General features: G+C 37.7%; 1 protein-coding gene across 1 annotated transcript in view; it reads right to left on the reverse strand.

Annotated features, from left to right (window-relative positions):
• Positions 1 to 14325, reverse strand: part of atp2c1 (ATPase secretory pathway Ca2+ transporting 1) — a 65023-nt gene that overhangs the window by 10895 nt on the left and 39803 nt on the right. The window contains exons 13-18 of the mRNA XM_007901701.2: positions 14126 to 14223; positions 13026 to 13121; positions 12809 to 12898; positions 9170 to 9274; positions 7302 to 7458; positions 2565 to 2735 (exon numbers count right to left, since the gene is read on the reverse strand). Of these exons, the coding sequence (XP_007899892.1) occupies positions 2565 to 2735; positions 7302 to 7458; positions 9170 to 9274; positions 12809 to 12898; positions 13026 to 13121; positions 14126 to 14223 (717 nt within the window). The remainder of the gene's footprint in view (positions 1 to 2564; positions 2736 to 7301; positions 7459 to 9169; positions 9275 to 12808; positions 12899 to 13025; positions 13122 to 14125; positions 14224 to 14325) is intronic.

The raw sequence follows: 14325 nt of genomic DNA on the forward strand, positions 1-14325 counted from the left end.
GGCTGCCTATAAAATAGACAGCACTGCCCTTCACAATAAATCCTGTACTTGCACTTGACATAGCACTCCACAAAATGTCTGAAAGTGCTTCGCATGATTTTTACTGTGAAATGCAGTAACTGAATATTTTGCAGCCAATTTTCCCACAGCAATATTCCACAAACAGCCATGAAGCGTATGACCAATTTCATCTGGAGGATTGTTAGCCAGGAAACTGTTTTCAAACAGGCTTCTGTAACATCCTTAGTTTAATGTTTCATCCATAGCACGGAATGCTCAACATTGAAGCATTGCACTGAATTGTAGTGTCAGCATAAACTATGAGCTCAAGTCCCAACGTAGGGCTTGAGCCCACAACCTTCTGACTCAGAGGGCACAGTGTGACTAACTGAGCTGGGCTGCGAGGTCAGAAGAAAATAATCTCCACGTGTTGATGCAAGTACCTGCAAATTACAAATGTATAAATTACCAGGAAATACAGCACAAAGGAATCTAAGTACTGAAATCTTCTAGTACATATTTATATCATTAGGAGGCAAAATTACTTTCTTACTCCTCTGACACAGGGAAAGGAAGAAAGGAAAATTAAAAATAGGAATTGCAAAACCATTGAAAACAAAAGCAATTTGGTGGGAAGACCATTTATATGAAAAGAATTTCAGCAACTCCCATCATGAAGTGAATAATACATTGTTTTTTGCAATTATCTATACCTCAGAACCAATTCCTGGTATATGCAACCTATCTAGTGAGGTCTCAAACCCGCACTTGTCAGATGTCAAATGACCAAATAACAACTATCCTCCTTGGTGGGGGGGGAGGGGAGGAGGAGGAGAAAAGGCAGGCAGGGTCCCCGAGCAGCTGAACTGGTTCCAAGGTGACATGTTTGACAATGGAATTTCAGAATTGAGTCCACCCTTTATGGCGGCCTCAGTAATTCAGTTCTTGGCTCACCAGCAGGACTTGGAAGGGCAGACCAGTCACTGGGGGCATTTCATCAACCTTTTCAAATATATATTGCATACAATGCATACAGATGGTCAGAGAGTCAAATTTAATTTCCATAAATTGTTTCTAGGAAACAAAATTCCAACATTTTATGATTTCATCAGCCTCTTGGCAAATATTAATCCAATTAATAAGGGATGCTGAATAACATAGTCATAAGGTAAGAAGCTCATTTGGAATATGTTCAAAAGGAAGATATCTAGAAATAGAACCAGAACTTTTATCAGTACCAAAAAAAATCTTTAAGCACTGGATTGTGTCAGATATCCACCTTACCCCATCCCCCCAAAAAAATCTAAAAGATCTTGTCTGGAATCTACACGACAAATTACTGTATTTGAACTTACTGAAAAGCTAATGCTGAAAGACACTGCATCTTTAGAAATAATTAGTTTCAAGCTGTTTGTTTAAGTAAGTCTAATTTGAAGCATGCTAGACTAATCCTTCAACAGAGTTTTTGAGAAACATTGGAGTAATCAAATGAAATAATAGCAAATGACCCGTGGTCAAACATCTTAGGATACGTTAGTCACAGTTCACTTAGCAGTGGTAAGTTGTACAGAGCTTAACTAGAATTAGCTTTGAAATTAATATTTCTAAAATGTTGTCACATTCCCCTTCTGAAAATGAGCTTTCAGCTACATTAGGTTTCTTTCCCAGCCAATATTAAATGTTCGAAATGAATTTGCTAAATTAATAGGTTTAAATTTATATAGCACAAATCGAAAACATTTAACTAGAATATGTCATCCTACATACTCTCTTCTAGTTCACAAAAATATATCCTGTTTGAGATTAATTTAAAATTATTATTTAGCCAATTCAAACTCCGTACTCTTCTAGTGGTTAGAGGAGAGAAATAGTTGAGAAGCTTTACCATAAATTGCTATGAAATTATTTCTTATGTACTTCTGATCAATAAAAAGATTTTGTTTTTCAAAAATAGTTTTACAAAATAAGCTACTCCTGTGTTGCAGTGATTTATATTGAGGCATGTTCTTCCTTACTGCTTCGATATAACATTTTGCTCTTGCATTGCAAAACTAATAATGTATTATACGCAGGTTTCTATGAGCTTACTGAAGTGACTAAACAATCTAGGAGAACTGTAACTGACTGTGACAGGGGCACTTGAAATTTCCTCCAAATACAAAGTTTTGAAATTAGTTTTGATGTGCATTTTCTAATAACTGGACATAAACAAACTTATAACATGGAAATAGTTTGCTTCATTACTTTTCTTGACGTTTGCGACCTAGGTCCAAATAGTGAACAACAAATATGCAGGGTTACCGATCATGATATGGTAGTAATGTTATAATAATTCACAGCACGATTATTTTGCACCCTTCACGTTTGGTAATAATAATAATAATCCTTGCATTTGATATAGCGCTTCTCAGAGCACTTTCATATCTGGAATTTCATATCTGCAACAGATATATTTTCCTCTTTGTAATGAAGCAGACGGGGCACCTGACCATTACAGTGAAGTGCCTTTTGGTTCACTATACATGCATTGTACCTCTTAGTACAATATTGAGCCGTATAATTACCTATGGCAACTGCTGTCTCTTGTGAATCTCCAGTGACCATTTTGATTGCAACCCCGGAGTTAATCAGTGTGGTGACTGCTTCTTTTACACCTGATTTTGGTGGATCAATCATTCCTACCAGTCCCAAGAAGGTGAGTTGTCCAAGTTCAGGTCCAGACGCTAGAGCGAGGACTGAATAGGAAGAATGCCAAACACTACTGTTATCCTCCACATCCATTTGTTCAACATCATGACATCATCTCCAAATAAAAATAACTATTACACAATTGTAAAAGAATAGGCATCTTACACAGAATTACATAGAATATACAGCACAGAAACAGGCCATTCGGCTCAACTGGTCTATGCCGGTGTTTATCCTCCACATGAGCCTCCTCCTGCCCTTCCTCAACTAAGCCTATCAGCATAACCTTCTATTCCTTTCTCCCTCATGTACATATCTAGCTTCCCCTTAAATGCATCTATGCTTTTCGCCTCAACTATTCTTTGTTGTAGCAAGTTCCACATTCCCAACACTCTCTGGGTAAAGAAGTTTCCTCTGATCTCCCCATTTGCTTTATTGGTGACTATTTTATATTTATGGCCCTTGATTTTGGTCTCACCTACAAATGGAAACATCTTCTCTATGTCTATCCCAGCAAAACCTTTCATAATTTTAAAGACCTGTATCAGGTCACCCCTCACCCTTCTCTTTTTAAGAGAAGAGTCCAAGCATGTTCAGCCTTTCCTGATAGGTATAATCTCACAGTTCCGGTATCATCCTTGTGAATCTCTGTTGCACTTTCTCCAGTGCTTCTATATCCTTTCTATAATATGGGGACCAAAACGTTACACAGTATTCCAAGTGTGGTCTAACCAAGGTTCAATATAAGTTTAGCATAACTTCCCTGTTTTTCATTTCTATCCCTCTAGAAATGAACCCCAGTGCTTGGTTTGCTTTTTTTATGGCCTTATTAAACGTCACTACATTTAGCGATTTGTCTATCCGTACCCCTAGATCCCTTTGCTCCTCTACCTCATTTGGGTTTTTATTTTCCAGGCAGTATGTGACCTCCTTATTCCTTCTACCAAAATAGCACCTCACTCTTATCTATATTGAAATTCATTTGCCAATTAAATGCCCATTCAGCTGGTTTATTAAGGTCTTGTTGTAATTTGTTGCAATCCTCCTCAGTATTAACTACACCTCCCAATTTGGTGTCATCCGCAAATTTTGAAATTGTACTTTTGATCCCAGAGTCCACATTGTTTATGTAAATTGTGAACAACAGTGGTCGCAATACCGATCCTTGTGGAACACCACTGCCCACCCCCTGCCAGGCTGAGTAGCTACCCTTTACCCCTACTCTCTGGTTTCTGTCTTGTAGTCAGCTTGCTATCCATTCTGCTACTTTTCCCCTGCCTCCACATTCTCTGACCTTATTCATTAGTCTACTATGCGGTACCTTATCAAACGCCTTTTGGAAATCCAATATTACTATTATTATATCTACTGCATTACCCCTGTCTACTCTTTCTGTTACTTCTTCAAAGAATTCAATGAAGTTGGCCAAGCATGACCTTCCTTTTTGAAATCCGTGCTGTCTATTCTTTATTATATTTTCGATTTCTAGATGTTTTTCTATTACCTTTCAGTAAGGATTCCATTATCTTTCCTACCACTGATGTTAAGCTGACAGGTGTATTGTTCCCTGTGCTTGTTTTATTTCCCTTTTTAAATATAAGCATAACATTAGCTATCCTCCAGTTCTCTGGCACTATTCCCCTTTCTAATAAATTATTATGTATGTATGTAATAGTTCCTCGACTATCTCTTCCCTAGATTATTTTAATATATGCAGATGCAATCCATCTAGACCAGGGGTTTTATCCTCTCTGAGTTTGGTTAGTTTATGGAATATCTCCCCCCTTTATTATCTTAAATGTATTTATATCATTTTTGATCTCTTCTACTGTCCACCTGATCCGTCTCCCTGGTAAATACTGAGGCAAAGTAATTAATCAATATTTCTGCCATTTTGCTGTCACTGCCTGTGAGCTTATCTTTTCCATCCTTTAGTGGCCCTATTTCTATTTTGATTTTTCTTTTGTTATTTATGTCTGTAGAATATTTAACTTTTTTTTATATTCCTCGATAATTTAATAGTTCCTCTTCTCCTTCCTAATTGTTTTTTTGACTTATTTCCTCATCTCTTCGTATTCTTTTCACATCTATCATATATCTGCAAAAATTACATACTATACATCACACACCCTGGTAACAAACTGCAAAAAATATTCTTCTAACACAGTCCCTTCCTGCCACATGTTGTTGTAACAAAGGTTTGCTTTTGTCACCCTCCTTCCTGGCTCTGTTTTAGTGCACTTGCAACTTCAGACTGTTTTCTGCCACAAAAAGATCAAAGGAGATTTTGTAATAGTTTTTAACCATGGTAAAATTACCCATCTTACATGAAATACTACAAAATGGAATATATGCTTATATTACAATCAAATCATCATCATCAACAATAACAACAAATTGAATTTATATAGCGCCTTTCATATCAGGAGGATGTCTAAGGCGCTGGACAGTCGAGGGTTTGCACCTGAGCTGGGGGTTAAAAGTCAAAAGTGGTGGGGCCAAGGGGGAGGATGACAAAAAAGAAAGTCTGTGGGCGAGGTGAAGGGACTCCAGGATAGAATTCCAGAGGTTTGGGGCAGAAAGGCTGCAGACCTGTCAATGGTGGGGCCGGCAGGGCGGGTGACATGGAACAGGCCAGTGCCTGCCAAGCGGAGGGAGTGGGCAGGTTTGTATGGTTTTAGTAGGTAGGGAGGAGCAAGGCTGTGGAGGGTTTTAAAAAGTGAGAAGGGGGATCTTAAACTTGATTCACTGGGGAGCCAGTGAAGCTGGGTGAGGATGGTGGTGATCAGGTTTGCTGCTGAGAGGACACAAGGCTGCAGAGCTCTGAATAATCTGCAGCTTGTGGAGGGAAGAATTGGGAAGTCCGGCGAGAAGGGAGCTAGCATAGCCAGGCTTTCATTCAGATCTATTCAGGTATCCATTCATATCTACAAATACATTTCTGAACACCTTTTGAATTTTATAAATTTTTTGTTAAAACTCTACTTACTTCCCACTATATAAAAAGGACTGAAACAGTGTGTAGTTTGTAAACTGCACGTAAAATAGGTTCAGTAAATTATGAGAAGGCAGGTTCATATAAACATGGGATTAAATTTAAGACAGTGAAAACTGAAATCCAGTCTACATCTCTTAAAGATTACTGGTCAATTTTCCTTTACATATTGCAGTTTTAGATTCAGGGTATTAATGTGTTAAACCAGATATATACAACACAAGAGGCCTTTCAGCCAATTTTGCCTGTGTTAGATCTTTGATAGAGCCATCCATTCAGGTCCATTTGCCCATGTTCTATATCACTTTTTATATGACGAAGGGTCGTGGACCCGAAACGTTGACTCACTTTCCTTTCTCCATAGATGCTGCCTGACCTGCTGAGTTTTCCCAGCTCTCTCTGTCTTTGTTTCACTTTTTATATATCTACCTAGTTTCTGCTTGAAAAAAGCTAATGTGGGGGAAAAAATCCTCCTAAATTACCTTAAATTGATGCTCTCTAGTCATTCACGCACTGACCAGTGGAAATAACACCCCCCACCACTACCTTCAGTTTTTCTCTTGGTTATTTCATTGAAGAACTTTGATTAGTCAAAGAGGACCTGTCTGTGCATACATCTTTCTAAATAATAATAATAATCCTTGCATTTGATACAGTGCTTTTTCACGTCTTCTAGACATCTCAAAGCACTTCACGGAATATGCTGTAAAGTGAATTGACTGTATATTTGTGGGCGAAACGCGGCAGCCAATTGCGCACAGCAATGTCCCACAAATAGTCGTGGATTGAAGTGACCAAATTATTATTCTTTTCTTTTTTTTTCTTGAGGGATCATTATCAGGCGTGTGGAGTAAGGAAACTTGCCCAAAGTTTCGCCCTGCCGGGAATCAACCCAGGTCTCTCGCTTGTGAGGTGAGTGCTCTAACCACTGAGCTACAGGACTCCATGGTTATTGGTTAAATGGTTACTAAAGTGATGACCTTTGAAGGTTTGTTCACTATGGATGTTAGACTGACTGATCTATAGTTACTTGGCTTACCACAATGTCCATTTTGAACTGAAATGTTGCTTAGTGTATATAGGCTGGCGGGCTGAAAATCAATTTGTCTCGTGTGTAATGGTACTTTATTAATGAGACAATTTAAACATACAAATGAATGACCTGCAGGGTCTGCCAGGATTGAAAGCATTTAATATAAGCTGTCAAATATCATCAGAATCAAGAATAGCCTAGTCATTCTGCACTTCTGGAAAAGTATCAGTCCAGGTTAGTGGCAGGTTCCGTGTCAGCTCTTTGTAACAATGTTCTTCTCCTCTCTCTCTCTAAATAAACTCTTTCTCATCTCTGGTGTGCACAATTTAAACATAGTTGTGGGGGCCATATTTAATATGGGTGTAACATAATTAAGAAAATAGATGTAAGAATTAAATCATAAAAGGCTATGGATGATGCAAAATTGAGTACAATGATAGGCTGAAAATGATAAGTCAATACCAAAAAGTCAGTTCCTTTAAGTTGGAATTCAGGTATCAGCAAAAACATCTTTGTACACACAAGAAGCGCTACCTCCGAAGTTAAACTAGCTTGCAGAATTGTTCAAAGAAATAGTAGCATTACCTCGAAGTCCAGCAGTGCCCATGTACGATTTCTCCTGGTGATATAATTCCTTCTGTTGCTGGGTGAGTGACAGAGTTTGACCTTGGCTGTTGTAGCTTGAGCAAAACTGAATTACATGTTCATAGGCGCCTTTCATAAAATAGATCTCTGCTTTATCCTATATGGAAAGAAATTGATAAATATAAAACTGTCGTATTCAAAACGATTGATTTTGATCAATGAGGTGTTAATAACACTCTCTTGGGCGGGCCCTGCCTCAGAGACAGCTAATTCTTCACATCAGTAGAAGCAATGAATCCATCCAGGGCAATCCATATTAGACATCATGGTGTGAGGACTTACCACATTTGAAGAAAACAATGCTAGCTCACAGTAAATTATTCAGCTAGGTATAACAACATCACAGTTCAAAAATACAAAAATTCAATTATAAAGATGAAATTAAAAGGTACAACAGATTAGCACAATGGTGCAAGCTTGATGGGCCGAACGGCCTCCTTTTGCATTGTATATTCCATGTTTCCACGATTCCATGTTTTTTGTTTATATGATGATTTTTTTGTTGAACTGTTGATTAGGAATGTAAGCAGTTCACGAGATAACAAGTGCATTATCTTGCCAGATTTCTAAGCTAATGAGTGATGCAACAAGCTCCAGTGCAAAAGCTCACCAAAGAAAAACAACTGTTAATAGGTCCAATAAGTGCCAGCTTCTGTAGGCTCATATTCCAAATAAACAAATCCAGTTAATCACCGAAAAATCCAAAACACTCAATTTCTTCTGTTTGTCGTTTGAAAAAATTACCTTTTAAATTGTGCTCTGGTGAAATTCAGGAAATTCGAAACCCAATTTGAGGCATACGGAGCTTGGGCAAACAAAAGGGAACCAAAGCAGAATTCAGAGGACTAGAACCAAGGTCAGGGGAAAAAATAGAATAATGAGCTAAAATTGTCACCCATACGGAGAACGGATTCCTAAGCACTAGCAAAAATGTAGTGTCTACATACAAAAAAGGTAATCAAGGCGTATCTCAGTTTATTGTATTGCTGCTGAGGTTAAAAAGCTTTTCACTTCTTTGGAAATACTGTATTTGAAACTTCTGATTGGCATTCTGTCTGAGCTAGGAAAACACAGAGGCAGGCAAATGCAGCCGTGTCATTCAACAGTACTGAATTTTACCAGCTTCCCAAATCATGCCAATCTGCAAACCTTCTCATAAAACCCGCTCAGTGATGGTATTGTGACTGATACCAGTGGAGCAGTCAGGTCTCTGAAAAGGAAGAGAAGCCCAATTGGTAGGTCTCTTCAAGAATGGAAAATAATTGTTATTCAACTGCACGCAGAATTGCATTAAGAATTCAATCTGGCTTCTCCAGTACTGGTTGCTAATTTTGTTCTGCATAATCTGGAGTTTTGAGGCAAACTAGTGTACATTCCTGTGTGAAATCATTTACCAACATAGAGTAGGCATCAAACCTAGGACTTTCCTTCCTGTATGGCTCAGTTTTATTCACTATATAAACTCCACTGTTAGAAGCCAAGAAAAAAATCTGAAACTTGTTTTTCCTTCCACCACTCAGATAGAATAGGGGGATAAGTTAAATATAAAAGCAAACTTCAAATATACTACTCCATATTTTTCCTTTGCAATTAGGAGTACAATTACTATAGGAATTTACAGTCAAACACAGAACAGTTTTCAAAAGCAATTTGAAGAGTGAGTTTAAGAAGAATGAATGGAAAACAATAATTGTTAAAAACAATAGTCAAAGGTTAAATACATTTTGAAATCTTATGCAGTGTTCATTGGCTTTAACCTTATAAAATGCAACTGCCCGAATCAATGTTAAAATCAAATATTGTTAAACCTGCTGAGTTCTGTGCACACATTTCACAGCCATCCATTTCTGCTCCGAACTAAATGGATATTCAGCTCTTCTTAAATAATCATGCTGAAGACCTTCCAGACCCATCTAAGGGAGAAGGAAAAAACATTTAGAACTGACGTGCTATATTAAATGCAAGGATTATTATTATATTATTTAATATCTTCAAATATATGAGCAAATCTGTTTGAGAATACTAGAATCAGTCATTACTGAGCTTGCTCTCTATGCTGATGTTAAACTGGCTTTCTCCTGGACAACTGGATTTCTTCGCCTCATGTATTATTAACCTCATCCACAAAGTGTGACCTTAATCCTTAGCTCACAAACAAGAGGAGAGAAATAAACCTCAGATTACTGCAGTGTTCCAGTAGCCTTCTGCCCCGCCTGATCATCTTCTGGGTATATTCATCAATAGATAAACTGCAGGAGCCACTCACTGTATTGTATGTATTGATGATCTTACAAAACAGTAAATTAGCAATATGCAATGATATCGTTGAGCACTTCACAATAGACCAAATAATCTTAGAGCATTAATCACAACACAAGTTGTGCAAAGTGCTTGAAGTTTATTTGGAAAATTCAGTTATTCTCATTCCCATAAAATTGAAGCAATATTCTGTGGCACAAAATGAAGCTCATTTCTAGGAGAATACCCAGCCAGAAGTGGAGTCTAACATTCACTTTATTAATTTTTAACAACATTAAAAATCTAATATACTGCTCACCCAGAAGCTCGCAGGTTGAATAGAACAACAACAACAAATTTCATGTATATAGGACTTTTCATGTCGGGAAGACATCCCAAGGCGCTGTTAATCTCATTACCATTAAAAAAAGGAATATTCTGTTACACAAAATAAAGCTAATTTCTAGGAGAATACCCAGCCAGGACAGAGAGGTAAAGAAGAGTGGAATAGGAGAGGAGGGGGGCTCGTGTGCAGTATAAGCACCAGCACAATCTAAATGGCCAATTAAATGCCCTTTTTTGTGCTGTGTCATTCTATGTCATCTTATGGAGTAATTTTCTACTAATCTGCAGTCTTGCACAATTGCTTAAAATTCTGCACACGACATTTGCTGATCCACAAACAACACAAGCATTAATCTTCAGCACAAGTGACAAGGCAGTGTTTACCTTTGAAACTGAAAACCAGGACAGTAAATGCCAAATTGTGTTGTGAAGGATTAATCACCTGGTTGAACCTTGTATTGATCACGAAAAGTGATAACTTGCTTTGACATTCTCTTCCCTCATCATTTACACAGCACATGGTATCTAATACAAATCAATTTAGGGTGGGATCAATTTTTAATTATTTTTCACAAGGAGTGTGCTCAGGATATCAGCATCTAAAACAGAAGTATCTAATGAGCACTTTAGTGCTGACACCATTCCATGACTGCCAAAAAAGCCCTCACTGTAAACAGGTACAGTCTCATGAGACTTGGTGTCCGATAAGACTCTTCAGCCTTGACAAATACTTAGGAGTCTGCTTGCCACTTGGAGAAAATCTGGTTTACTTATCATTTCCATCCTTGATCGGCTCCACTGACTACTCAGTCCTCAGCAGATCAAATTCAACATCCTCATTGTGTTCAAATTCTTCCACAGCATCGCCCCACCCTACTTCTGCAACGGCCTGCATCTCTAGCACACCAGCTTCATGTACCCTGCTCTATTCACTCCAAAGGTGAGTGAGTTTTCAACCATTCTGCCAGAAACTCCTTCATAGAGTCCTTCCTCCTTGCTCCCTCCTTCCCTTTAAAGACAAGCTTAAGAACTATCTTTTCAACCACACTTGCGATCACCTTCTCCACCCACATCTACTTGGGTGCCCAGTCAGCTGTGTAAAGCATTTTGAGACATTTTTTGCATTTGATATAGCGCCCTTCACAACATGGGAATGTTTCAAAGTAATTCACAGTATTATGTAATGATTTTTTTGTAGGCAAACATGGCAGCCAATTTTCACATAGTAATATCCGACAAACAGTCATGAAGTAAATGACAACATTTATTTGGGGGATTATTGGTCGGGACACCTGGAGAAATTCGATTCTTTACAAGTAGTGCCATGGTATTTTTGATGTTCACCTGAACAGACAGACAGGACCTCAGTTTAATATCTCATCTGAAGAACATTTCAATTACAAAGCACTGCACCCCCAGCATTTCATTCGAATGTCAATCTAGAAAACATTAGTTTGTACATTAGGCTTGAATCCACAACCTTACTATTCAGAGGTGAGAGTGCTGTTAACTGACACCTGTTGGTCTTAAGATAGCATTAAGTGACTCCAGAAGTTATAATTAAGATCATATATTCATTAATTCATTTGATAAGTGTTTCTTTGCCTCTTAATATTTTACTCAAAATGTAAAATAGTGGTAAATCCTTGTTCTATTGGTGTCACTTTGGCTTAGTTGGTAGCATTCTCACCTGCAAGTCAGAAGGTTATGGGGTCAAGACGTTTATTTAATATTTTTATAAATGATCTGGAACTAGGAGTCGCAAACATAGTGGCTAAATCTGCAGATGACACAAAGTTAATGAAGGTGGTAGATTACGAAGCTGAACAAGATAGGTTACTGGAGGATTTGAACATACTTGGGAATTGGGCAGATCGGTGGCAAATGAAATCCAATGTGGAGAAATGTAAAGTACTTCACATGGGGACAAAAAATCCTGGGACTATTATTTGAACAGAAGGAAAATAATATGTATGGAAAATGAAAAAGACCTGGGGCTCCTGATTGACAATATATTGAAGCTCTCCCAACAATACTCTGTGTCAATGAGTAAAGCAAACCAGATGTTGGGATGTATCAAAAGATCAATAGCAAGCCAAAATAGTGTGGTAATCCTGCCACTGTATAAATCATTGGTGAGACCATACTTAGGGTACCGTTCACAGTTCTAGTCGCCGCAGTATAAAAAGGATATTAGAGAAATCGAGAAGATACAGAGGAGAGCAACCAAAATGATTGAGGGAATGGAAGGACTGGACTATGAGGAGCGACTAAGTAAACTGGGCATTTTCACGCTGGAAAAGAGAAGATTGAGAGGCGACATGATTGCTGTCTTTAAGATTCTGAAGGGCCAAGACAACACAGATCATGACTGGCTGTTTCAACTTGTCCAGAATTGTAAAACCAAAGGACACGGCCTGCGATTGAAGGGGGTGTAAATTCAGAACAAATCTACGCAAACACTATTTCAGTGAGCGAATAGTGAACCTGTGGAACAGGCTCCCTAGGGAGACGGTTGAAGCAGGAAGTGATGATTCTTTCAAACACAGAATAGATAAGTTTCCTTTTAGGAAATAACATTATGGGATATAGGTAGTTTGGGACATATGTGCATGCGAGCACCAGGAAGGTGGAAGGCCAACTAAATTGACCTCACTTTTTTTTCTAGCATTTCTTATGTTCTTATGTAAACTGTTTGGGTGGACTTTAGATTTTTCATAGCACTATTCGAAAAGAAAAGGCAGTGTCTCCCAGTATTCTGGAGATTATTATTATGTATCATACAAAACACTGGTAGGTTTCATGGTATTTGTGCAGCTTGGATTTCCCTAAGATAATAGATTAGTAATTTCTGAAATATTTACCTTCATTGCAAGAGCAATCAAAGCTCCCTCAGTAGGTTGTCCCATCAGGGAGTCATTCTGAATAACAGCATCATTACATACACAGCCAGCCTAGGAAAAACAAAACAAAGAAACATTGCCAAGTATGATAAAACTAAAAGAATTTTACCTTGAAATTTAAAAATGTAGGTTTTGTTTAAAGGGTGCATTTTATAACTTTTATTTATTTAGAGCTTACCTCCACAATTCTACTTATTGAAGACTTAGAGAAGCCATGAATCACTTCACCATCCATCAATACCTCTCCATATCTGTTATAGCCAACACCAACAACCTGCAAACCAAACAGAATACAATGCAAGAGAAAGTAAACGTTATAAGCAATTTATTAGTTCAAGGATTGAAAAAAGGTCAAATGAAATGAATGCGTGCATATAACACTACAGCCCAGTTATAATGAGAAGTATCCAAGCTGCTTGCTCTATTAGATTCTACTCAACAAATTTAAAATTAATATTCCATTTATGAAGATGGAATCTGCACAATCTCAAAACAATGAGTACAACAGTCCCAGTCTTCCAGTCATTTTCCTGGAAGCTAGTCATTTCAGTCATAACTGTGAATGACTACCTTTCAGGAAAATGCCAATAAGACTGGGTCTGTTGTGCTCAACAGTCTCCCATTAGGCTAAATATATTATGTCCGACACTTAATAAACAACTGTTAACTCTCTGTAAATTCCAACTCTTCAATAATACTCATATCACTGCTGTGCGCAATTGGCTGCCGCATTCCATCCACAAATATACAGTCAATTCATTTTACAGTATATTCTGTGAAGCGCTTTGAGACATCTAGAAGACGTGAAAAGCGCTATATCAAATGCAAGGATTATTATTATTATTATATCAAGGAAGGCTCTTCTCTTGTCAACCAACCTGGAAAATGTGGGTTCTTCCTCTCACATCTAACCTGTGAGATGTACGAACTGCACTCTCCCTCTGGGTTATGTTAAAAATCTTAGGCTTTATTGCAGAATACTGTCAGTATGTGTGGATACTGCTTACAAGTTTGGGCTTTGCATTTGTTCCCAATACGTAGGTTTCCCCCTTCATTCAAATAGTTACAAATCTATATTTTTGTAAACTATATTGAGAGTCTCAGATCTTTGTATAATTAGTGACTATTACCTGCTGATTTTATAAAATGCTAGGCTTAGAACTAGGCTTTTCCTCTGATTTTTGGGTGTTATTTTTTGGTGCTTTACATTCTATTTGGAAAACAAAAAGTGTTGGTAATTTAAATAGAAATTTCAAGCTAGAATAAAATCATTCTCACCTCAGCATGCTGTCCATCAGAAGTAAAAATATGCGTTACTGTCATTTCATTCTTCGTGAGTGTCCCGGTTTTATCAGAACATATCACATTGCAACAACCTAAAGAAGTAAACCGACTTAAGAAGGGTATAACAAAACACAAATATATAAAATATAAAATACAAATTTGCTCAACCAGATATTTACTGATCTGAACATTCT

Source organism: Callorhinchus milii, unplaced genomic scaffold (assembly GCF_018977255.1).
Source record: "Callorhinchus milii isolate IMCB2004 unplaced genomic scaffold, IMCB_Cmil_1.0 Scaffold2, whole genome shotgun sequence".
Lineage (NCBI taxonomy): Eukaryota > Metazoa > Chordata > Chondrichthyes > Chimaeriformes > Callorhinchidae > Callorhinchus > Callorhinchus milii.